We start from the raw sequence: 26,871 nt of genomic DNA on the forward strand, positions 1-26,871 counted from the left end.
GCTCATTACACTGGTTCTCCACAAAATCTTGATTAAACTGTTTAACCAGCATTTCTTCTAAACTACTTATAGAAATGCGGTTTACCTGGACAAAACTAGCATCATGCTCATCCTTTTCACTACCCTGATTGAGTGGCCCATTGACAACCCAACCAAGCTGAGTTAGCAGAGCATAGGGTCCATTACCCTCACTGTTAATGATTCTCCAAGGTTCTAGTGCTTTGGAGAATTTACACCAATAAGCAGCCCAATGCCAGCATTTATCAGTGTCAACTCAACATCTTTTAAGTAAGGCCATTTTGTTAAGTCTTCTTCTTTAGTGACCGGAATAGCCTTTTGAGTGTAAACATCAGGCAACCTCAAATACTCATTCTGTTTTAAAGCAGCTACTTCCATACCAAAAAGTTTATAGCTACTTACTGGCCTTTCCTGACCCATAGTCTTTAACATGATTTCCACTTTCTTTCCAGATGCATTTAACTGCATCATCAACGCCTCGGTGCAAAAAGTTGCAGAGCTGCCAGGATCAAGAAAGGCATATGTCTCAATAACCTTCGTCCCATTTTCCAACTTCACTTTTACTGGAATAACTGACAAGGCACATTCATTAGCCCCGGCCCCAGTATGGCTACCAAAGTTCAAAGAAACAAGAGCATTTGAGACTAATGATTCTTTACAGACAGCTTTAGCTGCTTGCCACTGCCGTTGTTTTGAGTCTATGTGGAGAACAGTAGGGTGATTTTTATTACAGGTGTGGAACGTCAAACGATGTGGACAAGATTTACTTATGTGGCCTCTCTGTAAGCAACCAAAGCATAAACCTTTACTCTTAAGGAATGTCACCGTTTCTTTGTTGGCTTTTAGTTTGAATGAGTCACATACTTCAAAAAATGATTTTGGTTACAAAACAAGCACCGAGTTTGATCCAACCCTTTATCTTCATGGCTTATTTGAATACGTTCCAGTTTGTGTTTGTCATTGTTCTGTTCTGAAACTACAGCAACAGAAGTAGCAAAGCTACTGCTTTTAGTTTTTAAACGGTGCCTTTGAAGCCATCTTTTCTTTTGTGTTTTGACTCTCTCCAAAAACAGGATCTAATGCAGCTCTTGTTTGCTTTTCAAGAAAATCAAGAAGATCTTTAAATCTTGCTCTGCGATTTCACTTTTCTGTTATATCAATGACTATTATTCGCCATTTATCGCGAAGTCTAAAAGGCAACTTTGAAACAAGAATCCTCATATTGGTTGAATTTTTCAGCTCATCAAGAAACCTGGCTTCATCCATTGTGTTGAAGCAGCTTCTTAGAAAGAATGTGTAACGCTGAAGCATCATCAGACTTTAAAACTGACCAGTTGAGAGCCTTGTCTATAAATGCAGACGTTATCTTTGCTCTGTTACCAAAATTCCACTCAAGCTGCTTTTTTGCCTCAACATAAGCTTTCTGTGGACTCATGTGCATGCAACTTCTCACTAAAATTCTGGGCTGTCCTGTAGTAAACTGTTCTAAATAATAAAGCCTATCCTGCATGTTATCAGTCTTAGTTTCTATTCCTTGCTCAAACGCCTTAAGAAAGGATCTAAAATGCAAAGGATCACCACCAAAAACAGGAATTTCTTCTGCTGGAAGCAGTGACAACCTCTGTTTGTTTACAAGCATCTCAGTAAGAGTAATTTCATTTTGCTTTGTCATAATCTCTATTAGGGCACTGCTGTGAACATCAACCTGTGAAGAGATTGGCCTTGGGCTTTCCCCTTCTGGTTTGACCTTAGCAGGTGCATGTGTCTCTAGGGGCATTGGCAAAGGAGAATGAACTAAAGGGGCTTTCTTTGTTCTTGGAGCCTTTCGAGCTGTAGCAGCAGGTATGAACTCAGTAGATGTTCCAGAAGGCGCTGTAATCCCGCCTTCTGATTCAACCTCAGCCCTGGATGCAAGGCTCTGCCGATCCTGAGCAGAGGTGAGAATTTGCCTTTTTGCATCAGCCTTAACCAACTTAGTTCTTAGAGCCAATGCTTCTTTTCTTGCTTTTAATTGAACTTCTTCCAGTTCGAGCGCATGTTTTTCTTGCAGTGCGTCCACCTCCGCTTTTAAAGCGGCTCTTTCCACTTCAGCTTCCATCAGCGCAATTGAAGCCGCACGCGAGCTTTTACTCCTTAAACTTAAGGCTGCAGTAACATTACTGGGCGCTTTACTAGAGCCCTTGCTGACAGGTTTAGCAACTCGTTCAGAAATCATGTCGCTCGCTTCTTGCGCTACTTGTGAGACACTATCATGCGGCGCAATGTCACTGTCATGAGATGCTACCTTTGATTCAACATTAGAGGCTGCAACTTCATCCTTTTGTGGATCAGGGTCTGCATTCATCCAAGTGTCGATTTCATGCAGAAAGTCTTTAAAACTGATCAGCTTAGGTTCATACCAATCGCTGTGATCTGTTTCTTCATCGTTCAGCAATTTTTGAACTGAAGTCTGTAAGTCCATAAACTCTCCCAAATAATCGTTAAATGTTCTCATGTGTTCATCTATGGAGGCTTTTGATTCTCCAGCATCAATGAGAGCATTAATGTCATTTCGCTTTCTTGTCAGAACGCCAAGCTTCGCTCTGCGTTTTTTAATTAAATTAAAAAGCTCTCTTTCTTGTTCCTCCATTTTAACCAGAAAATTCGTTTCACAAGGTCCAAAAGATAATTGTTTAATACAAATGTTTCAAGTTGCAGCTCAGCATCTCGGTTGATCCAAACAAAGTTTCGCATTTACTCACGAAGGTCCAATCTTCCAAGTCCAATCTTGCAAGTTTTCCCATCTTCCAAGTTGACATCGAAGCGAGTCAAAATGATTTTTTGACTTAAATGTCGCGGCCTTTTACGTTCCAAACACCAAAAAAGTCCAAGAAAAGGCCGTGGGTGGCAACGGGAGGTTTGTTTTAGAACGCACTTCTGACTCCATTGTTTAAAAATCATATGTGGTTTATTTCGTGCAAAATTATAAACAAAAATCAACCAAATAACTTCTTAAATCTTAAAATTAAACGAAAGTTAACTTAATTTGCTTTAACAACTTCAAAAGTGCTCAAAAAATCATTTTCTAACCCTCCCGTCTTCCCATCTGACATTTGGCAAACAAAAAACGAAATACGGTGGCCCTATATTACCACCCCTGCCTACACATGCAGTGAAACCATATCAATATTGCTATTATGCCAATACCATTAGTCACTGGGATTTTAAGTCTCTGGGGATTGGGATCAAAAGTCTAATGGAAAGTGAAAGAGAAAGTTTTTTTGCTTTTTTGTTTTTGCTTTGAGCGGCGCAGCGGTTCGGCTTGTTCTGGATTCGATTGTAGTGGGAAATGAAGCTCGTCCCGGTGTTTGTGATCCTCGCTCACAGTAAGATCAGCTGGTCCTTGATTCATGATGTTTAGTGTAAAAATATATCAGCTGTTTAAATAGGAGTAAGAGCTTTCTGTCTCCCTCCTGCTGCTCCGCTCCGGTTTTTGTATCTGATTTAGAGCAGCTGTTCACAGGAGAGGGAAACGGAGAACGGCTTACATAATATGATCAAACCTTCAAAAACAAACTGAAATGATTGCTCAGAATTACTGAGAAGTTATTGATACAAAAAATCTGCTGTATTATTATTATTATTATTATTATTATTATTATTATTATTATTATTATTATTATTATTATTATTATTATTATTTATTATTATTAAAATACATATTTGGCACAGGCCTGCTGGGTCAGTATATAGTGCACAAAGTAAGCTCCTTAAAGACTGGATGATCTGCTTCTCTATGTGTTTTTTTTAGGTGGTACTCTTGTCTGTATAGTGTATTTGCCATACTGACTTCAAGAAATAGTGGGAAATCTCACACGTACCAGTCTTTTTCCCCTGTTGTGTGCAATTCAGTGAGTTATTTCTGTTTTTGTTGGCTGCATTGTCAGTCGCTACAGAACAGAGGTCACGTTTTAATGCTTCTACTCATGAACTCTGGTGAACATGGTGAAGTCAGAATTACTTTCTCCAGCTTTGTCTTCATAATTAAACGTCTGTGACTGTTTTGACAGTAAGACAGGTTTACAGCCTGCTCCTCCTCAATGAGACATTTAATGCACATTACTGTGATCACTGTTTGCTTTAGCCGCATACTGTAAGACAATGATCAACACTGATCTTTGTCATGGAACCAAAAGTCAGATCTGTTTTCTGGAACAGAGCCCAACTGTTCTTCAGACTCAGGAAATCAGAACAGCTCAAGATTCCTATGGAAGTTCACCCACCCAGATCATATTTACAGATGGGAATTGATAAGAATTTACCTGTTCTGATTCCATTATTGATTCTTATTGGCTGCACTCTGAACGAACCTTTTGTAAACCAGTGTGGCTGTTTTTGTTGTACCATTGCTGCTCTTGCATGCTTTTTTCTATCTGTCTCTGTCTGACAGCAGAGTCTGTTTTTTGCAGTATACTTGGGTATCCACTGACAGCAATGTAATGTCATGCCAAGAAAAGCACTTCTCTGTAGTGATCACTGTTATTTGTGATTGAACTGATGTAATTTCATGACACGTCACAAAGTCAGAGTCTGTCTCAGCACTGAATTTGTGGTCATTTATTGGTTTGAATAACAGTAGGAAAAAGTAGCAGAATGCAGTTTCTCTGGAAGGACCTTGTGTGGGTGGGTGAGGTTGGGTGATGTTAAAGCTTGTTTGTCCAAATATGCCCTGGATTCAAGATTCAAGAAGTTTACTGTCATGTACACAGCAAAACACAGTAGTTACACAGAGAAGTGAAATTCTTCATTTGTGGGTTCCCTTCACACAACTAAATAGCAACTAACTAAAATAAAGAATAAACGTAACTCTGAGCATAGAAAATAATAAATAACGTAAAACAAGTGATATGTTTGCATATGATAAATATGCAATAATAAGATGTTTATATTGTATGAAGTTGTGTTATGTTGTATATAAATGTACAAAATTGCAAATTTACAGGTTAAAGATAATTACAGTTCAACAATCAGTCAGTGATTCAGTAGCCTGATGGCCTGTGGATAGAAACTGGGTTTTAGTCTGGTTGTCCCTGCTTTTACCCTCCTGTAATGCTGCCAGATGGCAGGAGTGTGAACAGTGTGGGTGGGTGTGGTCCTTGATGATGTTGTGTGCCCTCTTCCTGACCCGAGTGTTGTAAATGCCCTGTAGTGGTTCCAGTTCTTCTCTAATTTTTGCATTCATTTTTCATACTGAAAGAAACATTTCTGAAAAGTCAGGTTCATTCATCCACACATTTAATTCCTATAATATTTTGACTACTTTAGGTTGAAGCGAAATGGAAGCAAAAAAGAAATTAAGCAAGAAATCCCCCCCCCCCCAAAAAAAAAAAATAATAAAATAAAATAAAATAAAATAAAACAAACTGAGCATTGAAACCAAACTGGATTGTAGAGACTTGTACAGACAGACTTTATCTTATTAGATGCAGATAGTTTTCTTCTCACAGTCATGTAGGCACCAGCCTGAGATGAAGACACAACGTGCATCATAACTATTAACACAGCTTACAGTGAGTTGTTTTCCATCCGCACACTACAAAGTTACACACACACCAACAGTACACAGAAGTTAAATAAGGTGAAACACAAATTTTTCCCTATAGTGACAGAGAAGCAAGAAAACTGGATGTACTTATTGTTTGTTAGTTAGTGAGCCTGATCTGGATCTCCTCGCCTCTAAATATGTGTTTTCTGTGGAACAGAAACTGAGTGAACATGTTTCTGTATCCCCAGTTTCCCAGCATGCCTCAGGGGTGGAGGTGGAGGTCTATGAGGGGGAGGACTCTGCGCTACTGCCCTGTCAGGTTCCTGCTCCTTTATTTAAAGACGATGTAGTTGTTTGGAGACGTGATGATCTGAATCCTGCAATCATCCACACTCTCATCAAGGAACACGATGACATTATAAACCAAAACCCTCGTTACACCAGCAGAACATCAGTCCAGAAGGAAGCCCTGCAGACTGGAGACCTGAGCCTCACTCTGAGAAACCCTACAGTCTCTGACAGTGGAACCTACATCTGCACCACCCGCAGCTTCGGAGAGGACAGGAACACAACTGAAGTACAGTTGAAGGTCAAAGGTCAGGCTATGAAAAGTGTCTTTGCCCATCAACAGTGACCAGAGCTGATGAAAAAAACTACCCAACTACAGTAATAGCCTGACAAACAGTTTTCAACCAACTGCAACGTTTATTGAAGGTTCCCTCCAGAAAAGATGTCATCATGCTTACCTCTGAATAAAAGAGGTAAGCGTGATAAAAAGTAAAAAACAAAACAAAACAGTAGCCTTACAAAAAGAACAGAGTAGCAGAACATTTAATCTTGATCATTTAATACGTTATAATAATTTACAAATCAGTGTTCATCGATCTAATATACAAACAGACAATATACATGTCTGATAAGTAAGCTAGAAGTTTAGACAAAAACATGCCAGTCCCTTTTCTTGCTGGCAGTCAAAACAACAAAACAAAATGGTCCCAAAGTGGAATCCTGCAGGATGCCACATTTCCCCATCGAATCTAAAAAATCATTTTTTAAAATTTCAGAAATCTAAAATACTGCTGGAACAAGTGAAACTACTGTGGGTATTGTTCAGGTTGCTTGTGTTTTTTACAGGACCTTCTCCAGTCTGGGTCAAAGTTGTCCCAGCTGTCCTGATTCCCCTGGTTCTCTTGGCTGCTGCTGTTGCTGTCTTCATGAGCCTTGTATATAAAAGGATGAAGAAAACTGCAGGTAGTGTGTGTGTTTGTGTGTTGCAGACCTGGCCAGCTCCTGTGGGGATGTTGAGAGTTTCAGTTTAAAATCTGATGACACGTACTGGTACTGACTTTCAGGAACAATGGAAATGTGCAGAGCTTCAGTAACTACAGAGCGATACTATGAAGATATGGGAAATAGTTGTTGATGCTAGGCTAAGAAGAAGAGTGATGATCAGTGAGCAGCAGTAGGACTTCATGCCAAGAGAGAGTGCTATAGATGTGGTGTTTGGTGTACGCTGTAAGAGGCAGATGATCCATTTTGAGACCCCTAAAGGAAGAAGACTAATTTATACCCACAAGCTCTGCCTTCAGTTCCTCACTGATGTTGTTTACAGTTTAGTTTCTCAAGTTATGAATGTTGTCCGTGCAGTTGCCTTCAAAAGAACAAAAGCTGCCCTTGATAAGAAGCAAACATATTCATGGAGGAATGCTATACTGATACAATCTCCTACAAGAGGTCAAAGACATGTAGAATGAAGTGGGAAATTTTTTTTTTTTTAAACTAAAAAAAAAAGAAAGACATCTTTAAGCTTGAATGGAGAAGACAGACATTTTCTGTCAGATACCAATAAATCCAGCACCAGTCAGGCATTATATGTATCCTATACTTTTATCTTCACACATAAAACCTGAATATATGATAGGATGAATTAACACATTGGTTATGGTTCTTTCGTTTTGTTTTTTTTTACATATCTGATTAACAGATTTTTGGCACGCCTTTCCTGAAACAGTCTTCCCACAGATCTCTATCCCCTCCCAGTCTTCCGTGCAATAGGTGATTATGTGATCTCCACTAAGCCACACAGCCTGCTGTTATCCACATTATAGAAAGACGTTTCTTTTTTAAAAAAAAAAAAAGTGATTTACTGCTGCTGTTTGCTACAGTTGATGTTCTTCTCTGCTCTCTCAGTTTGCCAGCTCAAAGCAGTGGACGTGACAGAGGGTGCAGAAAGTGTCCTGCTGCCCTTTGAATCCAAAAAATGTAAGAGAGAGGACATCATAGTGGAGTGGAAACGTATCCAAAATAAAGAAGTCAAGGCAATCGTATATGAGCAGGGTCGGACACAGCATCATAAAAACAACAAATCGTTCCGACGCCGCACAGAGATGAAGAAAGACCCACAGACTACAGGAAATGCCAGTCTGACTCTGAGAAATGTTAGCTGTGAAGATGGAGGTGTTTACATCTGCACCGTCTGCGACAATGAGGGAAAGACCCTGGAGCAGCAAGTGGTGGTGCTCTTGGTTCATGGTCAGTATAAGAGAATATGACCTAAAAGCTCCTGCTGAACACATTCATGTCCATTAGTAATATTGACAGTTATATTTCTGTGAAGGTTAGTGACCTCACATGAAAATGCTGTTAGTGTGATAAAAACACAAGAACTGATGTATACTTTGACAGAAAATAAACAGAGCAGTCACCTTAATCGGAGTCATGTGACTTCATGCATTTACCAGGACTCTGTGATCTGACTTACTGTTGTGTTTCTTCTCTGCAGAGGGATGGCTGAAAACCATCAGAGGTTTGTTCCACATTGGCACAGAAAACAATGAAGACTCCGCCACTCCACTTTCTCTTCTTCCAAAGTAACTCTGTTTACTGCAGTCAGTATGAGTTATCTGAAGCTTTTGGTTGATTGTTGCTTTGATTATCAGAGAAACTACTGTTTGATTTCTTCATTTACACTCTGTAGACAGAAATTGTCTTCTGTGGTCTGTGCACTACATTTTGGACTGGCTGTATTCTCTTGACAAGAACAACTTGTTACTTTAACTTATCCAAAACATTAATTTGCCTTTATAGGCTATAGTGTGAGTGTGTGTGAACAGATAAAAATGCTCAGATTAGAGCACTGCAGAAATGTGTGTGACTGGTAGAATAATGACTTGTAGTAGAAAGCTATTTAATGCTCAACTTGAATATAGGAAGGTTCTGTATAAGTACCAGTTCACTATGCATAAATGCACAGGAAAGCTCAGATGTCCAAGTTTTCCAACAGCACTTGAACAAAGCTTGCGCAGTCAGAGTCTTAAAAGAGGATTTTTAAAAGAAAGAAAAGTCAGTAGATAATAATTGATACTAAAAAGACCAACAGCGCCTCCTTCAACTGACACATCACCACAGACAGGCACACAGCCCCGCCCCTCACTAGCAGCTAAACAGTGAGGTTTCAGCAGTGAGTAAAGCTCCTGTTTTAATAGTGTTGAAATATTGAAGAGTTAACATAAATGTTAACCTGGCTCCTCATTAGCAATTACCTGTCTGTTTTGTTAAGGTAGTGGCTATGGCTACTAAATTAGATAATTTTTAATAACAATATACTATATAATGTTAAAACTGCACACAAATATAATGTAACCTGTGTGTGTCTGGTAACCCGTGCACACATTTTTTACCAATCTGTAAGTGAAAGAAAAGAATGTCACAAATATTTGTATACATTTGTATCCACAGAAAACCTTTTAGCAGTTAGTCATCACATCTGTGTAAAATCTGTTTGAGTCATTCATGTTTAATTAGTTGGTGATGTGTCAATTTTTAATAATAGTTACACAAAAATCACTGCACATGAGTTGTATGGGTCGGTTTTGCACATTTGTTACTAGCCTAATTCCTCTCTGTATTGCTCTTCATCCCCAAAGCAGCCTAAAGTTTTGTGTTTAAGTGTAAGAAATATTCTATAAGATCGAGAAAACAAAAACTGATTGAAAGACTAAAGTGCTTCATGTTAGGGTTAAAAGACAAACGGGATAATTAACAAAGATACTAACAACACAAACTGTGCACATTAATTTATAAAATATATGTAAAAAACTGTGAATTGGGAAAAAATGGCAATGAATTGAACCATTAAATGTTGGACAAGGGTCATATAATTGGCTATTCATTCTAGGCTATGCTCCTATTTAATCAGTGGAGTAGAAAAAAAAAGGTCAATGACTCTAACTGAAGTACTATGTAGCTGTCACGGTTCTGGGTCCGTTGGACCCAGTATTTTGAGTTTATTATGTTTTGGATTAATTTTGCATCATGGATTGTTTTTTTGTTCTCTTGTTGTGCTTGTGATGATTATTATTTCAGTTTCATGTTTCTGTTATCCATGTTTTAGGAATTGTGGTTTCATGCATAGTTCAGTTCATTTTTCAGTTAGAAAAAGCATGAAACTTGTTATCAGAGGTAGAGATTCCTAACAATGAGTTTTGCACTTTCATTTGATAACACATACTGTTTATGTATATTTAACATCACATGCTGACACAAAGGATTATGGTATAACTATAATTAACACAGCTTGTGTAGTCTTTAAATAGATGAATGTTTTTAAGAGCACATTATTTTTTCTAATTCAGCAGTTAATATAAGCACTGTATGTTTATTTCAAAGATAATAATTAAAAACACTCCTTGTAATTCATTAAAATCAGATCAACTTTTATTTTCAAAGGTAAATAAAGTATATCAGCCAACATACCGGACAATGTTCTGCTGAACAACACACATATTACCAATATTGTAGCTGGTGTTATCTGGTAAGATGGTGTTGAGTTTTTTGGTCTAAATAACCCAAAATGTGATGTCCACATATGTGGACGTCAGGTCCAAGGAGGTTAAGGATGGTTTGTTTGTCCGTCTAGGCATTACTGCTTGAATTACTGTCATGAATTTAGGTCAGGGGTCCCCAACTCCAGGCCTCGAGGGCCAGTGTCCTGCAGGTTTTAGATCTCACCCTGGGTCTACACACCTGAATCAAATGATTAGTTCATTACCAGGCCTCTGGAGAACTGCAAAACATGTTGAGGAGGTAATTTAGCCATTCGAATTAGCTGTGTTCGATCAAAGACACATTTAAAAACTGCAGGACACTGGCCCTCGAGGCTTGGAGTTTGGGACCCCTGATTTAGGTGATCCAAATACAATTTCCTGAAGAAAGTGTTTAACATTGTCCAGTGGCTATCGATGTGGGTTGGAGATGCAATGACCTTGAACCTGCAGGTGACCACACCATCTGTGACGAAGGGCTCATCTCTTCTTTTTGCTATAGATTTCCTGCATGGAAACAATTGCATTCTTTACAAACTAAACTTTCTCTACCCATTTCATTTATCTGCGACCGGGTCGCGGGGACAGCAGTCTAAGCAGAAAACTTCAGACCTCCCTCTCCAGCTTATCCATGGTAACTCCTTCAGGTCCTGGGTCTGATCGAGGGCCTCCTCCCGGTGGTACACGGCCAGTACACCTCACCAGGGAGACGCCTAGAAGGAATCCTTGTCAGATGCCAGAACCACCTTAGCCAGGTCAGGAATCAGGATGAGGAAGAAATTAGGTCAGATCAGTGCAGGTTTTCGCACAGTACAATGTACTGTGGTATGTTATATAATTTATGTACACCTTCTCCATCCCATTTCATCTGTCTGTTTTCTGTGCCACGTTTTTTTTCTGTTTAAATGGAAACACAAAGATGTACTTTTGTTTATATTTAGTGTATAAAGTGTATATCTATTTTCTTACTGTTTTTATATCTATTTGCACTGATGTAATTGGAGCCTCGTAGTCTCGTCTCTCTATATACTATACTGTATATAGCGGAAATGACAGATGTTTACTTTGACTTTTTTTTTTAATCTTTTGTACAGAGCAGCATCCCTTTTGTCACAGATATGTTTATTAATATACATTGGATGTCCCTGGGCACACAAAGTAGGCTTAACTAGGAAAAACAGCAGCTTAAAAAGGATTTTTGACTGAGGATAATGGTGTCAGACTTTCCCATTTTAATGCAGACATTTAAAGCTATTGCAAAGCTTGTTGACTTTGGGAATGATGCTGTTCAGCGGTGGCTGCAGTTCTCTGGGAGAGAGGGCTCTGTTCCTGATGGAAGAGATGAAGGAACAACCTGTTAGTCCATCAAATGTGTGTAGTAGCACTGAGACAGAGACAAGAATCTCAGTCTGCAGCTGTGACTTAATGTCATGGTCCTGAGTCTGAGGACTCAGTGTTTTTGTCATGGTCCTGAGTCTGAGGACTCAGTGTTTTGGTCATGGTCCTGAGTCTGAGGACTCAGTGTTTTGTGTTTCTTTATGCTTTTGTTCATTCCGAGTGTGTATTCTGTTGTGATTTTGCCATTTGTTAGGTTTCTGTTCTTTGCCTGCCTGCTCCCACTTCTCTGTGTTCCCTCTGTCTGTCCATGGTGTTATTGTGTCTGCTCATGAGTCTGCCTGTCAAGTTCAGTGTCCTGTCTGGTTCTCTGTGTCTGTTAGTTTCCTGTTTTATTCTGAAAGTTCATGTCTCATGTCAGTGTGTTCAGTTTTACCTCTCCCCTGTCTCGTTAGCCTTATTGCTCCCAGCTGTGTCTCCCTCCTGTGGCCCATTCCCTGATTACTCCCCGTGTATTTAAGCCCTGTGTTTTCCTGTGCTCTCTGTCGCGTCGTCTGTTTAGGTCCATGTCAGTCTGCATTATTCTGTTACCTGGTATTCATTCTGCGTCTCTCTGCCATCTTTCTTTGTGCATTTCGCTCCTCCTCCCGTGAGTGTTTGGTTTAAGTTTTGTTCTTTAGTTTTCCCAGTTTAGGTTTGTTTACTCCCCGCTCTGCTCTTCCTGTTTTGTCACCTTCTCACCGCTGTAAATAAACACTCACTCGCACCCCAGTCGGTACCTGCATTTTGGATCCTTTTTTCAATACACCACACGACTGCTGTGCAGCCGTAACACTTAAGGCATAATACCTGTCCGGGTTGCATGTGTAAACTTTGTGAGAAAGCCATCGCTCAGGGAAATGTGTAAAAGCTGGTGAGCCTTTAGAACAAGTGTAGCTATTGTGTGGCAATCAAAACAAAATGTGAATATTAAATCAAAATGCCTGACTTTCATAAAAATGTGTTTCTCTCAAGTCTCTTTTTTTCTAATGAAAATGAGCTACATTCAAGTCAAAATTATTACAAAATAAACGAATAAAGTTGTATTTTTTGTTTAGTTTTTGTGTGTTTGAAGTCTCCTCTTTGATGTGTTGACTATGCGTGTACAATAGAAGGACAGCCTTTCTAAAAGGGGGGAACAGCAGGGGGTAATTACGGAAGCAGAAAGATGTGTAGTTCTGATTAAATCAGCTCTTCCTCACACAGAATGATAAAACTAAGCTCAAGGATTCTGAGACAAAGCACATAAATGTTGAAAAACCATTAAAAATACTGGTCACTTCAAAAAACAAAACAAGAAGCTTTTTACAGCTGACGCAGGAAGTTATTTTTATAAAAGTCACTTTGGTTTTCAAAGTAGGAGAGTATCACAGTTTCAGTATCGTTATCCAAACTGTGACTGAAGCAAGAGCACGAGTCTCTGTTTAAAAGGTTGAGTATGAAGGTAAAAAGAAATATACAGCACGTTGATGTGCTGATATGTGAGATCTGCCAGAAGCAGGAGGCTCGGTCAAACTTCATCAGAAGATTGGACATTTTCATAGTTCACTGCTCCATCATCAACCTCATCTTTGCACATCTGTGAAATACAGAACAATGAACGTCATTAAAACTGTAACTGCATTTTGCATTTAGCACAATCAGACTAATAAGCCGACAAAGTAAAGATTTTCTTTTATCCTGATGGGTTCTACTTGTTCATGAGCCAGAAAATACAGTTTTATCCACAATTCAGTGTGATCGCCTATTTATTGTGTATACTTTGTCCGAAAAAAGTTAACAAACTCACCGTGTTTTCCTCCATCTGTGCTTTTTTCCCTAAAAGGACCAAGTAAGGAGTCAACTTTAGCTTCCACAAACAAAATCTTGTTCATATATGATTATTCTCACCAACTCTTATCCAGATGTTGACGATCACAACAGCAGCATTAAGTGCTGCTAAACCCAGAGCCACAATGATGAGCCTGTACAAGGACCAGCCTGGGAAGATAAAGAAAACACGAAAAGCATATTTTAAATTTATTTTTCTTTGCAAAACACACAACACAAACCTCAAACTTTTCATTCTGAAATTCAGAAAGCGGAGGAAAAATGATACAGAGGACAAGTTGGCATTACTTTGTAATTTTCTTGAACCTTCCATGCTTTCCAACTCTTTTGTCCCCAGACCTGCTCTTACTGTATTTCCAATTGTGATTTCCAATTTAACTGTTGTTGTTGTAATTGTTTGTTTGTTTGTTTGTTCACCTAAATGAAAAAAGAAGATTCAGTGGACCTTTCACTAATAAATTGTCTGTATAAATTGTCTGTCAGTTAAAACTTTAAGTTGTTAAAATAAGCAAATAATGTGAAGTTACTTTCAAAATTTTATCATAATCATTAAAATCTCTCCTCCTTTCTTACCTGATGAATGAGGGCTGAAGGTAAAAAGCTGCTCTCTGCCATCTTCTGTTGTTACGTTACACTTAAAGTCAGAGTTAGATATGTGACTGTATGATGACTTTATAAAAGTAACAGCAGCAGAGCAGGGCGACTGTAATGTTTTTATGTTTGAGTAATCTCTATTCAGACCTTCACTGTTATGGATCCACTTCACTTTGTGTTCACAATGTCCATGTACCTGCACAGAGCAGTTTAAAGTCACCTGATCCCTGCTCTTCTGTTCAGTCACTGGTGAAGATAAACGCAAGAAGAATTAAAAAGTATGAATACATTTCTTTTCACTAAATGTAATGTTTCATGATGTTGCTCTAACAACACAGTTTGAACTCCAACATATTGTGGTGTAAATACTCACTGATGACATCAGACAGATAAACCACAGCATCTGGACCTTGCTGTTTCCCTGGATTACCTCTAAACTGTCTGCAGGTGTAACGACCAACATCCTCAGCTGTGACCTTCTTTATAACCAGTGAACATTCTGCTGTAACACTCAGTCTGTCTGATTTGACTGTTTCTTTGATCTGTCCAAGATTAACCAGCTCTACTGCTGCTTTTCCTCTTGAATCAGTGAAGAGCCAGGTGGTAGTGTCACAGCTGTGATGGTTTTTGATCATGTTTTCACAAGGCAAAGTGACATTATCTCCATCTCTGACAGTGAAGGAGAGTGAAAGATCTCCACTTAGATCTCCTGAAAATATAACAGAGAGAAAAAACAATACTTGTCTGAACGGAGACGATTTACATTCTTATTACAAAAGAACTAACAAAAAACTTGATTTGGGTTGTCAAACAAAAGCACAGCTGTCTTGGATTTCAAAATAAAGTAAAACTCAAAAGAAGAAAAAAATCTCTTACATCTTACATGTATCCTTACCTTCAAACTGAAGCACAAATATAAAAAAAACACAGACCTTGTAATACATCTAGATACACGGAGAGCTTCCTTTAATTGGTGAATCATGATGTCCTCATAAAGACTTTCAGCTTACTCTTCTCACATTACTTAACAACCAGTTCAAAACAACAAGTTCAGCTGATTTGCTCCCCAAAGACTCCAAAGGAGGAATATAAAAATAAATGCAGAAAGCAAACAGAAAGTATCACAGCATAAAAGCTAAAGTAGGTAAAAGAAAATTGATGTAGAAATTACACCTAATAATTGAGACAAAACAAGAGTTTGGTGACTATTGTAACTGAACATACTTATCAATATCAGACGTCTATCATTAAGACAGTGAATTATTCAAAACGACTTCATGCATCTATTAATCTTAACAATAATCTATTCAGTAAGTTAGATGCTGATAAAGTACAGTATGGTACAGTAGGAAGAGGTTTTCAGAGGTTTTCATATCGGAAAATGTGTGTTTGAAATTTGTTGTTGAGATTAAGTAAAATAGCAAAAAGGTTTTAGTTGTAAATAAAGGTTTCCTTACCTGAAAAAAGAAGCAACAGAAACAGAGAAATGTTGAAGAATTTGTGTTCAATCATCACGTTTTGTTCTGGTTTTCCTTCTCATTTTGTCACATCTATAACTGGCAAACTCTGTTGTACTTGTCAAAGACACATGCCTATCTAGTTTACTTCCTGTCTCCTCCTCATTCAGGCTGTGGTTATTTTCAATGTTATGGTTATTTCTTGTATTTATTTTTTAATGTAGATCATATGAATTCCCTCAGTTTTTCAAATGTGTAGACCCCTTCTCAACCAAACTGACACTGCAGTCTTACTAATTTTGGTGGAGGTAAATAAGAGTAATTTTATAGGATATTAAATAATGTGTTGTAGAGTTTTATCTCCACTAAAGCCACAGCACACTTCCTGTCCACTGCCATATATCAAAGTATGCATTTGTACCAATTGTCTTGTGCAAACTCATATTGCTTGTTCAGTGTTTAACAGAATCCATGTTGGTGATGGTAAGCAAGACTTTGCTCTTAATGATTTAGCTTGTTTAATTCATTTTTAATGAGCAGCAGCAGAGCGGGGGAGGTGTTATCCACAAATGACCAGAATAAACATAAGTGGGAATATTTTGTATTTTAGATTGCTTTACTTTCTTGCAACCTAAAAAAATGTATTTAGTTCTCAGGTCCTAGTTGCTTTGGCTTTATTCCTCCCTTAGTGTAAAAGCTAGTTCTGTTCATGTGGATGCAGTGGTAGGTTTTCACATTTTCAGTGCCACTCATTCAAGTGACTGCTTTAGTCTCATCCTTTCCCCATCCTTATAACACTGGATTTGCATAATGACTGAAACTAGCACCCCTGTTTAGCTTTCTCATTTCCTGTCTTATTTTGTTGAGCATGTGTTTGCATAGGAATTTCTTTTACTTATGTATTAATCACATTATTTTATTGTATAATGCCTTGGTGCCACTGGATTTTAACATGTCTGACACCCATACTGTAAGACAAATGGTGGAGGTGTTATAAGGAAGTTGGGGGAAGCAGACCACTCCACAAGGGAGTGTGAACCTTAATGTGTGAAACAGCTGTGTACTGCCTTTTGTTCCTGAAGAAGGTATTTAACTGAGAGACATGCTAGGCTCATGTGAGACTCTGCTGACCTGCCCCGCGGTCATGTAGGCTCTCCACAAGCTTGGTTTTCTGTTCTTTGTGTGTTTGGATTAAAGAATGTTAGCTACCGCTCACCGCTCGTCTGCAGGCTTTATTTAAATGGAAAACCTCCACAACATGTTCCATGTGTGCATTGTCTTGGGTTTTGCTTCCTTTGTTCCTTTGTTTTCCTTTACTCCAAAGTGACCTCATCTCCGTCTCTGACAGTAAATGAAAGAGAAAGATCTACTGAGAATATGCCAGAGAAGTAGAAATGTCACCATTACTTTTCAGAGTGCAGATTAATGACATACTTAAGCAGAGAGAGTTTGAATTTGGATGTTTATTTTTTCATTTTTTGGACTGCAACAGTTTTATTTTAATTTGCTTTGCTTAAAGAAACATCACAGGCGTCTTATTTACATAAAGAACACTCATTTATGAAAAAATAAAATATGAAAAAAAAAGTTCTTCATTTTCTATTGTATTTTTTTTTTTAAACCAGTTAGTGTATGTGTCTATTTGGTAGCTTAGTTTCTTGCAATTATTATACAGCACCCCCTTCTGGACAACAGTAATTGTTACAAAAATAAATGAAACTGGTTGTTACATGGGGAACTTCAGCCTAACATCTTCCATTATACACTCCAGTAGACATAAAACTAATAACAAAACAGTGATGTTGATTGAAAAGTGTGTATCCAAAACAAAAGCCAAACTTTTATTGGGGCAAGGAAAAAACCAACAGGGACCAGATAACAATATCCATCAAACAAAGCTGAATATACAACAGGAAATCTCATAAGCAGACAGACAGTAAGCATCGAACAGAATGAGTGGTCACACCCACAGGAAATGAAAGGGAAACAAGCACTGCCGCAACTAATCGATTAAGCAAGTATACACTCCAATAGCAACGTGTGTTTAAATACACAACAGGAAATGAAGGAAGGTAAACTAGATGGGAAAACAAACACTGCTGCGACTAATCAAGGAGGCAAATACAAAGGAAGTGAAATTTATTAGAAAGTGCAGGCAACAAAAATAAAACTGCAAATAAAAGAGAACAATCCAAAAAAGACAGAACAGAAAATATAATAGAAAATATAATATATAAATCTAAATAATATAATATCCAATATAATTCCAAACTGAAAACACTGTTGTTGGGTTTCCTATTGTTGTATTTTGTCTATACACCCTTGTGGTTAAAAAAAACACCTAAGGTCCAAAAACGTTTGCAGGTTCAGGGAAAGTTCATTAGTCCTGGTTAAAGTAATATACTTGGGTATGGTTGTGGTCATGACTGTAACTTTACTGAACAACTGTTTTCACTGACTTCACAGATGACAATAAGTTTGTCATGTAATGAAATAAATGTATTTGTTCAATGTTATTGATCTGATCAAGGTCTAAATAATCCAACACTAAACTTTGATCGGAGCAGGTGCTTAAATCTGTTCAACACTGACCTGTGCTGTTATTTACTTTTTAGGCCACTCTCCAAGTCAGTCAATGGGAAAAACATGCACCGTCCACCTTTTCCACCATGTGTCACTTTGCACTTCAAAATCTCCAACAATTGTTGGATTGGTAAATATGATCAGATGTTGTAAAGGTCACACTAGCTGAGCAGGTAGACTGTGATATCCACACGCCATTGTCATTGTTATATAGTCATTTCACAGTGTATTTGTATTCTTCATATGTGGACACAGAGCAGTTTAATGTCACTGTGTGTGTAGCCTGTGTGTCCTTTAGATATTCTAAACTTGCAGTGGATCTTGTCTCCTTTCACTTTAACTCTCATATGTATGTGTCCTGATTTATGATCAATCTCAGGTGTCTTGAACTGAATTTCTTCATTTAGATAAGTTTAAGCCCTTTGTGAAAAAACCTGCTCACCAGAGGGAAGGTTTGTTGTCAGTAGAGAAATGCAACCAACATAATAAAACTTTCTCATTCATTCATGTAAAATTGTGTTTTTCATACAGGTAAAGATATATCCTCTCCCTCTCATGCCTGATTCCATTTAATCCTGCTTTTGATGCTTAGAGTAATGAGACACAAATGTTTGAATAATTGTTTATGGAAAAAATGAAACTAAACTTATAAATTACTGCAGTTTTAGAAAATTTACAGGCAAATAGCAAAATAAACACATCTATGTACATCATTTCAAAACTTTGAACAAAAGATAAAATAAAACTGAAAGCCTTTCAAATGTTACAAAACAAAATGTGTCACAAATTCTGCTTTTTAAGCACTCACACAACTGCTTCCTCCTTTTAAACTGAGCAAACCGATAATTCTTATAGGGACGAAGCTTTTTCACAGAAGCAATGACCTGATGATTAAGTTTCCTTTTTGTTTACTCTATGGTAGCATAGAGGCTGCTGGGATCTGTGGAGGAAGCTTTCACAGTGGAGTAGGTAACTGTCTCATCACTCTCACATTTATCCCGAACCTGGAAGCACACAGACCACAGGATGTTTCACCACATGTAACACAACACAGTGAAAACATCATTTACTAATGCACTGATGAAGCCGGAAACATATCATATGCATTACTTTATTTTCACTGTTAGCCTTGTTGGTGTAGCTGATGGAGATGTAGGAAACACCATCTTCATGATCCGCCTACACAGTAAAGAAAACATGATTACTGCCCTCTGAGATGCAGGAGGATTTACACTGACCCGTCTCTGCCAACGATGTCATGTTATCGCTCAAAATGTGTTACCACTTCTTTTGGCTTAGTTTGACAGCACCAGTTCACTTCCCTTCAGTTTGAAATCTATCTCTTGCACAGTCTCATGTTGTAAAGTTAGTTTTATAATGTTGAAGAACAAATTCAAACAGCAGAAGTTGTGAGTTTGACCTTATTATTTTTTAAATGACTGAAGGATTTGAAGTCAAGCCTGAATAAATATATGCATTACATCAGTGCAACTTCCAGTTACTTTTGAGTGTTTAAACATCTGCAACAATCATAGATAGATAATGATATAAAACACATAAAATGCAACACAAAAGTCCAACTACCAGTACCATAGGGTCTTTTTTGTGATCAGAAAGGACTTTGCACATAGGCTGAGGTCATTTTTGGAGTTAATAATTATAAAATCAAAGCAAAAATGAATTTTGCACCCTCTTTTTTTCTTTTCTTGATCTTTTGCTGCACCAACCACTGCATCACTTCTGATCTAGAATTAAAATGTTTAGTAAAGATTATTTTTAAACTCACATTTTCATTGGCTTGTGTTTTGGTCCCTGAAAAGAAAAGAAAAACAGGATTACACACTTGACCACAGAGAAGATTCAGCTTTAATATTTAATGTGGGATTTTCTCTCACCTCTCTTCAGTACAATCAGTTTCACAGCAAAGATTAAAAGTGCGGCTGAAATGACAGCCACGAGGATGTACGGCCACACCAGAGCTGCACCTGAACACAAATATCTGAAGCATTTCATTTACTGTTCAATGTCTAAGAGGTAGAAAAGTTGCAAATATAACATGCATGTGACTTAACAAAAAACTATTCAATCATTGCTTTGAACCCCCCTCCAAAAAAAAGAAAAAAAAGAAAAATCACCTGGGTCATCAGTCTGTGATTTTGTTCTTGTTGTCCTTGTTGTCCTTGTTGTTCTTGTTGTTGTTACTTTTCTTGTTGTTGTTGTTGTTGCTGATGTTACTGTATCTTCATTCAAACAAAAGATCAAATTCAGCTAATTAAAGTTTTTTCCTCACATCAGTTGAAAGTAATTTTCTCAACCGAATCTCTCCTGGTTTCTTACCTGATGAATGAGGCCTGAAGGTAAAAAGCTGCTCTTTGTTTTTTTCTGTTGTTACGTTACACTTAAAGTCAGAGTTAGATATGTGACTGTATGATGACTTTATAAAAGTAACAGCAGCAGAGCAGGGCGACTGTAATGTTTTTATGTTTGAGTAATCTCTATTCAGACCTCCACTGTCATGGATCCACTTCACTTTGTGTTCACAATGTCCATGTACCTGCACAGAGCAGTTTAAAGTCACTTGATCAGTGTTCTTCTGTTCAGTCACTGGTGAAGATTCCAAGAAAAAAGCAAACAAACAAACATTTAAAAAAAAAAAAAGTAATGTGTTAGCATATTGTTTAGTTGTTCACAGCTTGTAAATACTGGTGGTCTGGTGTGGTGTGGTGTAAATACTCACTGATGACATCAGACAGGTAAACCACAGCATCTGGACCTTGCTTTTTCCCTGGATTGTCTCTAAACTGTCTGCAGGTGTAACGACCAACATCCTTAGCTGTGACCTTCTTTATAACCAGTGAGCATTCTGCTGTAACACTCAGTCTGTCTGATTTGGCCTTTTCTTTGATCTGTCCATGATTAACCAGCTCTACTTCTGGTGTGCTTCTTGATTCAATGAAGAGCCAGTTGATAGCGTTACAGTTGTGATGATTCTTCATCACATTTTCACAAGGCAAAGTGACTTTATCTCCATCTCTGACAGTGAAGGAGAGTGAAAGATCTCCACTTAGTGCTCCTGAGAACACGACAAAGAATCAAAAAGGTAACACTGCATGTCAGAGCGCAGATAATTTTGCATAGTTATGCACACATGTATGCATTTGTATCTTTTTCATTTTCACTAGTGCACTGAGCTGGAAATGTTTTTAAATCTTTCTCTTATACACATGTTGGATGTATCCTTACCAACTGAAGCACAGGTACAGCAATAAAAACACTTTAAGCTAAATAAATTTAACCGTCATTTCTCTTAGTCTCTCTTTTCTCACTTTCTTCTTGAGCTTCTGAAAAATAAGTGTATCAACTTCCCTGTTATTAGTGAGGTAATACATTCATAGAACTCAGAATCTGCTGAGATGATAATAATAATAATGTCCTCAGTGTAAACTTTTGTAATCTCATTTATAAACGTATCTGTATTCCTACCTGTTAATTGAAGCATTAGTATCACTGATAAAAACATGTGAATCCATCTGAATTCAGCCATCATGCTTCTCGGTATTTCTCCTTCCTGTTTCTCACAGTAATGACAGTCGCAGACTTTAAAGTCGTGCTCCCTGTGGCGGTTCCTGTGGTTGTTATCTCACTATCTCACGCTAACTGTTCAGGAAGTCCTTTCTCTGACAATTTCTGTTGTTTATAAAATGGCTGGGGAACGAAACAATATTAAAGAGGTCACAGGTCACTGCAGGCCCTCAAACCCTGTAAAACTAAAACGACCACGTAGAACAGACAGCCGAATGTTGCTCAGTGACTTATGATAATCCCACTGTCCGTTTGTGAAGGTAAGACTATGTCTTCTTGCTCTGATACTTGTTGGTCCCTCACTGTGTCTGTGAAGTGTTGTTTTTCTGAGAAGTGAAGGGGCAGAGTTGGTGAAAATGTAGAAGTGTTACCGTCAGAAACACAGACGCTTCACACACTAAATGTCCTTTAGACATTTAAACTAAGTGTAACAGCAAACTGTTCTCACAGCTGAGGGTGTTGGTTATTACACTTTCAGAAAGTTCAACATATTGTTTGTTTGTTTTTTGTGGCTCATGGCTATGTTGTTAATAGTAAACATTTGAATCATATAATTTTCAGCTCAGACTGTCTCATTAAAACAAACTGGAAGATTACTGTAAATTTCATTCTCTCTTTTTTTATTCGTGACTGAAAGTAAGGCCAACAGGGTAGAAACATTAATCTGCATAGATGTGCAGAGGCAACAAACTCACAGGCTCAACTGTTGTCACTTCATTGGTACATCATTTCTTCCTCATTACATCTTATTTAAGTGTCTCTTTCTGAGAACTGAAGGGGAAGTGCTTTGGTGCAAATGTGGATACGACAGCACCAGCATAACTCTGCAGGTTTTAACCTCTAATGACGACCAGACACAGGTCAAAAAACCACAGAGTGTCTTTTAGATATTTTAAAGCTGCAGAAGATGAATGATTCTTTATGTTTAAACATTTCAGTATCCAATCATGCTTTTTAGGGGAAAAGTTTACTAGAAGTGGGACATGCAAAGTATAAATTATCACCTTCTATAATGAATGAACCAGTTTACAAGAGATTTATTTTCAGTAGAGCAATGCAATCCACAGAATGAAATGTTCACACTCCCCAATGAAAGCCTTGACATGAGATAGGATACACAAAGCTGCCACATAAACACTGCAGACAGTCCAAATGAGTTGTTTCAGATATCACAGATGAAGTCATGCTTCCTCTAACTTCCTCAGAGGTCACTTGTCCTTGTATAGATGGAGATAAGCTTTTGGGCAGTGCTTTGAGTCTTTAAGTTATTCCTTTAAATATGTTATGTAATAGGATTATCATTTGTTTTACTTAAGTCATCTGTGTTAGTCTGTCATGTTTCTTGTCTTCTTGTTCATATTGTCAAGCTTGTGTTGCCATGTCTGGATTCCACTCTGTTTCTTGTTTTACTGTGAAAGTCCCTGTCCTATGTGCAGTGTTCCTTGTCTCATTAGGTCTGATTTGTCCCAGCTGTGTTCCCACCTGTTCCACACCCCCTCATTATCTCTGTGTGTACTGAAGTCCTTTGTCCTACTTTGTTCAGTGTCAGGTTGTCTTTTGTCCTTTGCACCACCATGTTCCATGTATCATGTGTCACGTATCACGTATCCACGTCATGTTTTGGGTTTTTTATGTTTATCTTTAATTTCCCCAGTTTAGGTTATTGTTTAGCATCACCTCTGCCTTTTGTTTTGTAATGTCTTACCAGCCTTAATAAATGTCTCGCTTTCTGTTAAGCTTGAGTTTTGTTTTAGAGTGTCTGCGCTTGGGTTCACCTCCTTTATTCACACAGTCAGCTTTGCAGCCTGACTGTGACAGGCAGGTCTCAAAGTTGTGGCTGAATGGCATATTTAAATGTACTTTAAAGTCAAATAGAGAAGCTAACAGGATAGGGCAAATATCCAATCCAAATTTACATTTGTAGTCATGAAAGCACAAACTGGTCACAGGATGCTGGGAAGGGTTGTCAAAGAGTTCAAAGGAGAGAAATGAACGAAGATAAGGTGTACTTATGGAACTGGGACAGGTAGAAGTGGTTGTTCTTAAAATAACATGAGAGTTAAAGACTGGAAACAAGACACCAAAAGTGACTGAAGTGAGAGATGCAAAACAGACTTTCTGCTTAGAATTTTTATTTATTTTAAAGATTGCATTATGTTCAAATCCATTAAAGATAACTGTGTGTGTGATTACATCATCATCAATCAAAACTCATTTGAGCGCAGACCAGATTCGACCACATACAAATTACTTTGTATCCAGGCTCAGGCTCATAAAACTAAGCTCAAAACTTTAAACTAACTTTCTGCAGCTGAAAAAGAAAGAAATGAAAAATGGCTTTGAAATCTATTACCCAAGATTAAAGTGCCAACAGGAGTGTTTTGGAAATAATAGTGAGAGCATGTTTTTCAAATTCAGAAATGATCAGCAAATGCAGATGTAAAAGAAAAATATTTGTATGTGTATTTCTTTTTACAACAACCATGCTGTACAGGAGGCTTCTGCAGAAAGAGAAAACAACATGTCAAACGTGTTTCTATTTTTGTGGTCCAGAAAACCCCCAAAAGCTACCCCTGCCTGCTGAAAACTGATGAATAACAATGTACACCTCCAAAAAACACAGTACAAGGAGAAAGAGCTTTTTACAGCTGATGCAGGCAGGTATTTTAGAAAAGTCACTGTGGTTCTAAAAAGATCATATCAAGATTTCAAATTGTTGTCCAAACTGTGACTAAGGCAAAAACAACGATTCTCTTTTTAAAAGCTTCTGCTCCTCGTGCAAATATAAAGCTTGTTGATGTGCTGATCAGTGAGATCTGATAGAAGCTGGAGGGTTGGTCAAGCTACTTCAGTAGACTGGACTTTTTCATTGTTCACCATCTTTACACACCTGTAAAATACAAAATCATAAACCCGTGCTTCTTCAGAGCTTCATGTCTGGTTTATCAACCCTTCTTGCTTATGTGCAAACATTCTCACCAGCTCTTGTCCAGATGTTGATGACCACAACAGCTGCTATAAGTGCTGCTAAACCCAGAGGCACTATGATGAGCCTGTACCAGCATGAGCCTGGAGACAGAGCATGAAAAGCATGAAAATAATATTTTAAATGTCATTTTCTGATTGTTTTTGTTTTTTAATGAAGATGAATACAGAGGAAAAAAAACATGTCATCTGAAATTAAAACATTTCATTCTAAAATATAGAAATATTGAAAAAAAAAAAGCTGAATATTGTTGATTACCTTGTAATTTTGTTGAATCATCCATGATTTCCAGCTCTTTTGTTGTGTTTCCAGTTGTAGTTTCTGATTTTATTGTTGTTGCAGTATTTGATTTCTCACCTGAATAAAATTCAGTGGACCTTTCATTAGGAAACTAAGTTCAGTCAATTAAAGCTTCAGATCAATAAAATGAGCGGATATTTTAGGTAATTAGTCAGATTAATGCAAAGTTATTTTGAAAGGTTCTTCAGAATCTCTCCTGGTTTCTTACCTGATGACTGAGTGCTGAAGGTAAAAAGCTGCTCTTTTTTTTCTTCTGTTGTTACACTACGCTACACTTAAAGTCATAAGTTGATATATGAGTGTATGCATCATTCAGAAAAGTCACAGTAGCAGAGCAGGAAGACTCCGATGTTTTTAAATTTGAGTAATCTCTATCCAGAGCTTCACTGATATGGATCCACTTCACTTTGTGTTTGCACCGTTCATATGTCCACACAGAGCAGTTTAAAGTCACCTCATCAGCTTTCTGGTGTTCAGTCACTGGTGAAGATGAAATTCAAGAGAAATACCAAATAAATATAAGTTTCCTTTTTTCAAAATGTAACTTGTCAGCATGTTGTTCTAACAGGATGGTTTGAGCTCAAAAATATAGTGTTGCAAATACTCACTGCTAACAACAGACAGATAAACCACAGCATCTGGACCTTGCTGTCTCCCTGGATTGCCTCTAAACTGTCTGCAGGTGTAACGACCAACATCCTCAGCTGTGACCTTCTTTATAACCAGTGAGCATTCTGCTGTAACACTCAGTCTGTCTGATTTGGCTTTTTCTTTGATTTGTCCAAGAATAACCAGCTCTACTGCTGGTGTGCCTCTTGAATCAGTGAAGAGCCAGACAGTAGTGTCACAGTTGTGATGATTGTTGATGAGATTTTCACAAGGCAAAGTGACTTTATCTCCATCTCTGACAGTGAAGGAGAGTGGAAGATCTCCACTATGTACTCCTGAGAACATGACAGAATCAAAAATGTTAACACTACATTTTTCAAGAGTGCATCAAACTCAGTTTTCATTGTTCACAGAAACACCACAGCTTTGTGTGCTAAATAAAAATGATATTACTAAAATTAAAAAGAAGAGTTAGTTTTCAAATCCTAAGACGATGTACAGTGTACAAATCATCCTTACCTCCAAACTGAAGCATGAGTACAAAGAACAGAAACATTTCTATCCATCTAAATGTAACCATCATGTCTCTCAGTCTCTCCTTTCTTCTCAGGCTTCTAAAGCATAAGCGTGTCTTCTTCCTGTAGTTTTCGATCTATGACTTCCTTATTATGACTTTCAGCTTTCTTTCTCACATTTCTGCCATTATTCTTACACAACCAGACTGTCACAGCTTCCATGTTCCTCATTTATTAACAGCCAGTTGTTGTTAAAGTGACTCCTAAAATTCATCTCTTAGATAGTTAAGTAAGGTTTTGTTGTCCTGTCCACTTTACTTTATTTACTTCTGCAATATGAGAAACTGAATCATAATACTCAGAGTTTATGCACACCGCCAAACCAAAAGGGCTCGTATCAGACGCCACAGATACAATTGCAATGAGAAGCAGCACACACTTTGAAAGCCATGTTTTTTCTTTTCCTTGTGTGGTGCAATAACAGTTTTCCTGCTGCGTCGAGCAGAGGGAGTAGCAGGAAATGCATCTTGAGTGGGTGAAACCCCTCTCTCCCATTTACAGAGACGAACAATTTGCAGGATCATAAATCCCAAAGAGATGATTTTCACAAAGCACAGGGATTTAGAGGAGTGTTAATCACAGGATGTTTTCCATTGTGATTCTATATTGTTGAATA

The 26,871-nt window shown here is 37.9% G+C and overlaps 3 protein-coding genes across 8 annotated transcripts in view; all 3 read right to left on the reverse strand.

Annotated features, from left to right (window-relative positions):
• LOC121812966 overlaps window positions 1-2,433 on the reverse strand; it is an 8,667-nt gene extending 6,234 nt beyond the window's left edge. The window contains exon 1 of the mRNA XM_042216269.1: window positions 1,916-2,433. Coding sequence (XP_042072203.1) covers window positions 1,916-2,362 — 447 coding nt within the window. The 5' untranslated portion in view covers window positions 2,363-2,433. The remainder of the gene's footprint in view (window positions 1-1,915) is intronic.
• Window positions 2,434-12,156: 9,723 nt separating this feature from the next.
• LOC102303141 lies at window positions 12,157-15,812 on the reverse strand. 5 transcript variants are annotated; one of them, XM_042216273.1, is made up of 8 exons: window positions 15,621-15,808; window positions 14,537-14,872; window positions 14,143-14,409; window positions 13,858-13,986; window positions 13,630-13,719; window positions 13,529-13,557; window positions 12,536-13,318; window positions 12,159-12,433 (listed from the first exon to the last, which is right to left on the reverse strand). In XM_042216273.1, the coding sequence occupies exons 1-7, from the start codon at window positions 15,673-15,675 to the stop codon at window positions 13,250-13,252; spliced, it is 975 nt and encodes a 324-aa protein (XP_042072207.1). In that variant the 5' UTR covers window positions 15,676-15,808; the 3' UTR covers window positions 12,159-12,433; window positions 12,536-13,249. The 5 variants fall into 5 exon arrangements, with proteins under 5 accessions (XP_042072210.1, XP_042072206.1, XP_042072208.1 ...); XM_042216276.1 differs by lacking the exon at window positions 13,858-13,986 and having other exon boundaries at window positions 12,157-12,433; window positions 14,311-14,409; window positions 15,621-15,810; XM_042216272.1 differs by having other exon boundaries at window positions 12,158-12,433; window positions 13,630-13,986; window positions 15,621-15,812.
• A 2,088-nt stretch (window positions 15,813-17,900) lies between these two features.
• On the reverse strand, window positions 17,901-25,302 carry LOC121812965. Of its 2 annotated transcripts, XM_042216264.1 has the most exons (11): window positions 25,280-25,302; window positions 25,030-25,128; window positions 24,765-24,854; window positions 21,687-24,675; window positions 20,941-21,276; window positions 20,541-20,807; window positions 20,339-20,443; window positions 20,099-20,188; window positions 19,990-20,015; window positions 19,314-19,382; window positions 17,901-19,207 (listed from the first exon to the last, which is right to left on the reverse strand). In XM_042216264.1, exons 4-11 carry the CDS (start codon window positions 21,748-21,750, stop codon window positions 19,112-19,114), a joined length of 1,053 nt encoding a protein of 350 aa, XP_042072198.1. In that variant the 5' UTR covers window positions 21,751-24,675; window positions 24,765-24,854; window positions 25,030-25,128; window positions 25,280-25,302; the 3' UTR covers window positions 17,901-19,111. The 2 variants fall into 2 exon arrangements, with proteins under 2 accessions (XP_042072198.1, XP_042072197.1); XM_042216263.1 differs by lacking the exon at window positions 25,280-25,302 and having other exon boundaries at window positions 25,030-25,246.
• Between the last annotated feature and the right edge of the window lie 1,569 nt (window positions 25,303-26,871).

The sequence above is a fragment of the Haplochromis burtoni genome, unplaced genomic scaffold, assembly GCF_018398535.1.
Source record: "Haplochromis burtoni strain Fernald_Lab_line unplaced genomic scaffold, NCSU_Asbu1 Contig_987, whole genome shotgun sequence".
Classification (NCBI taxonomy): domain Eukaryota; kingdom Metazoa; phylum Chordata; class Actinopteri; order Cichliformes; family Cichlidae; genus Haplochromis; species Haplochromis burtoni.

What these genes read in the sequence shown, in the direction of transcription:
- LOC121812965 (XM_042216264.1), bottom strand. Translation starts at nt 21,750, where the DNA reads ATGATGGCTGAATTCAGATGGATTCACATGTTTTTATCAGTGATACTA. An exon ending in AAACACAAGCCAATGAAAAT is followed by an intron (nt 19,383 to 19,989) that starts GTGAGTTTAAAA and finishes TTTACTGTGTAG; the next exon opens with GCGGATCATGAAGATGGTGT. An exon ending in AGGCTAACAGTGAAAATAAA is followed by an intron (nt 19,208 to 19,313) that starts GTAATGCATATG and finishes GTGTGCTTCCAG; the next exon opens with GTTCGGGATAAATGTGAGAG.
- LOC102303141 (XM_042216272.1), bottom strand. Translation starts at nt 15,675, where the DNA reads ATGATTGAACACAAATTCTTCAACATTTCTCTGTTTCTGTTGCTTCTT. An exon ending in TTATCTGTCTGATGTCATCA is followed by an intron (nt 14,410 to 14,536) that starts GTGAGTATTTAC and finishes TATCTTCACCAG; the next exon opens with TGACTGAACAGAAGAGCAGG. An exon ending in CAACATCTGGATAAGAGTTG is followed by an intron (nt 13,558 to 13,629) that starts GTGAGAATAATC and finishes TGGTCCTTTTAG; the next exon opens with GGAAAAAAGCACAGATGGAG.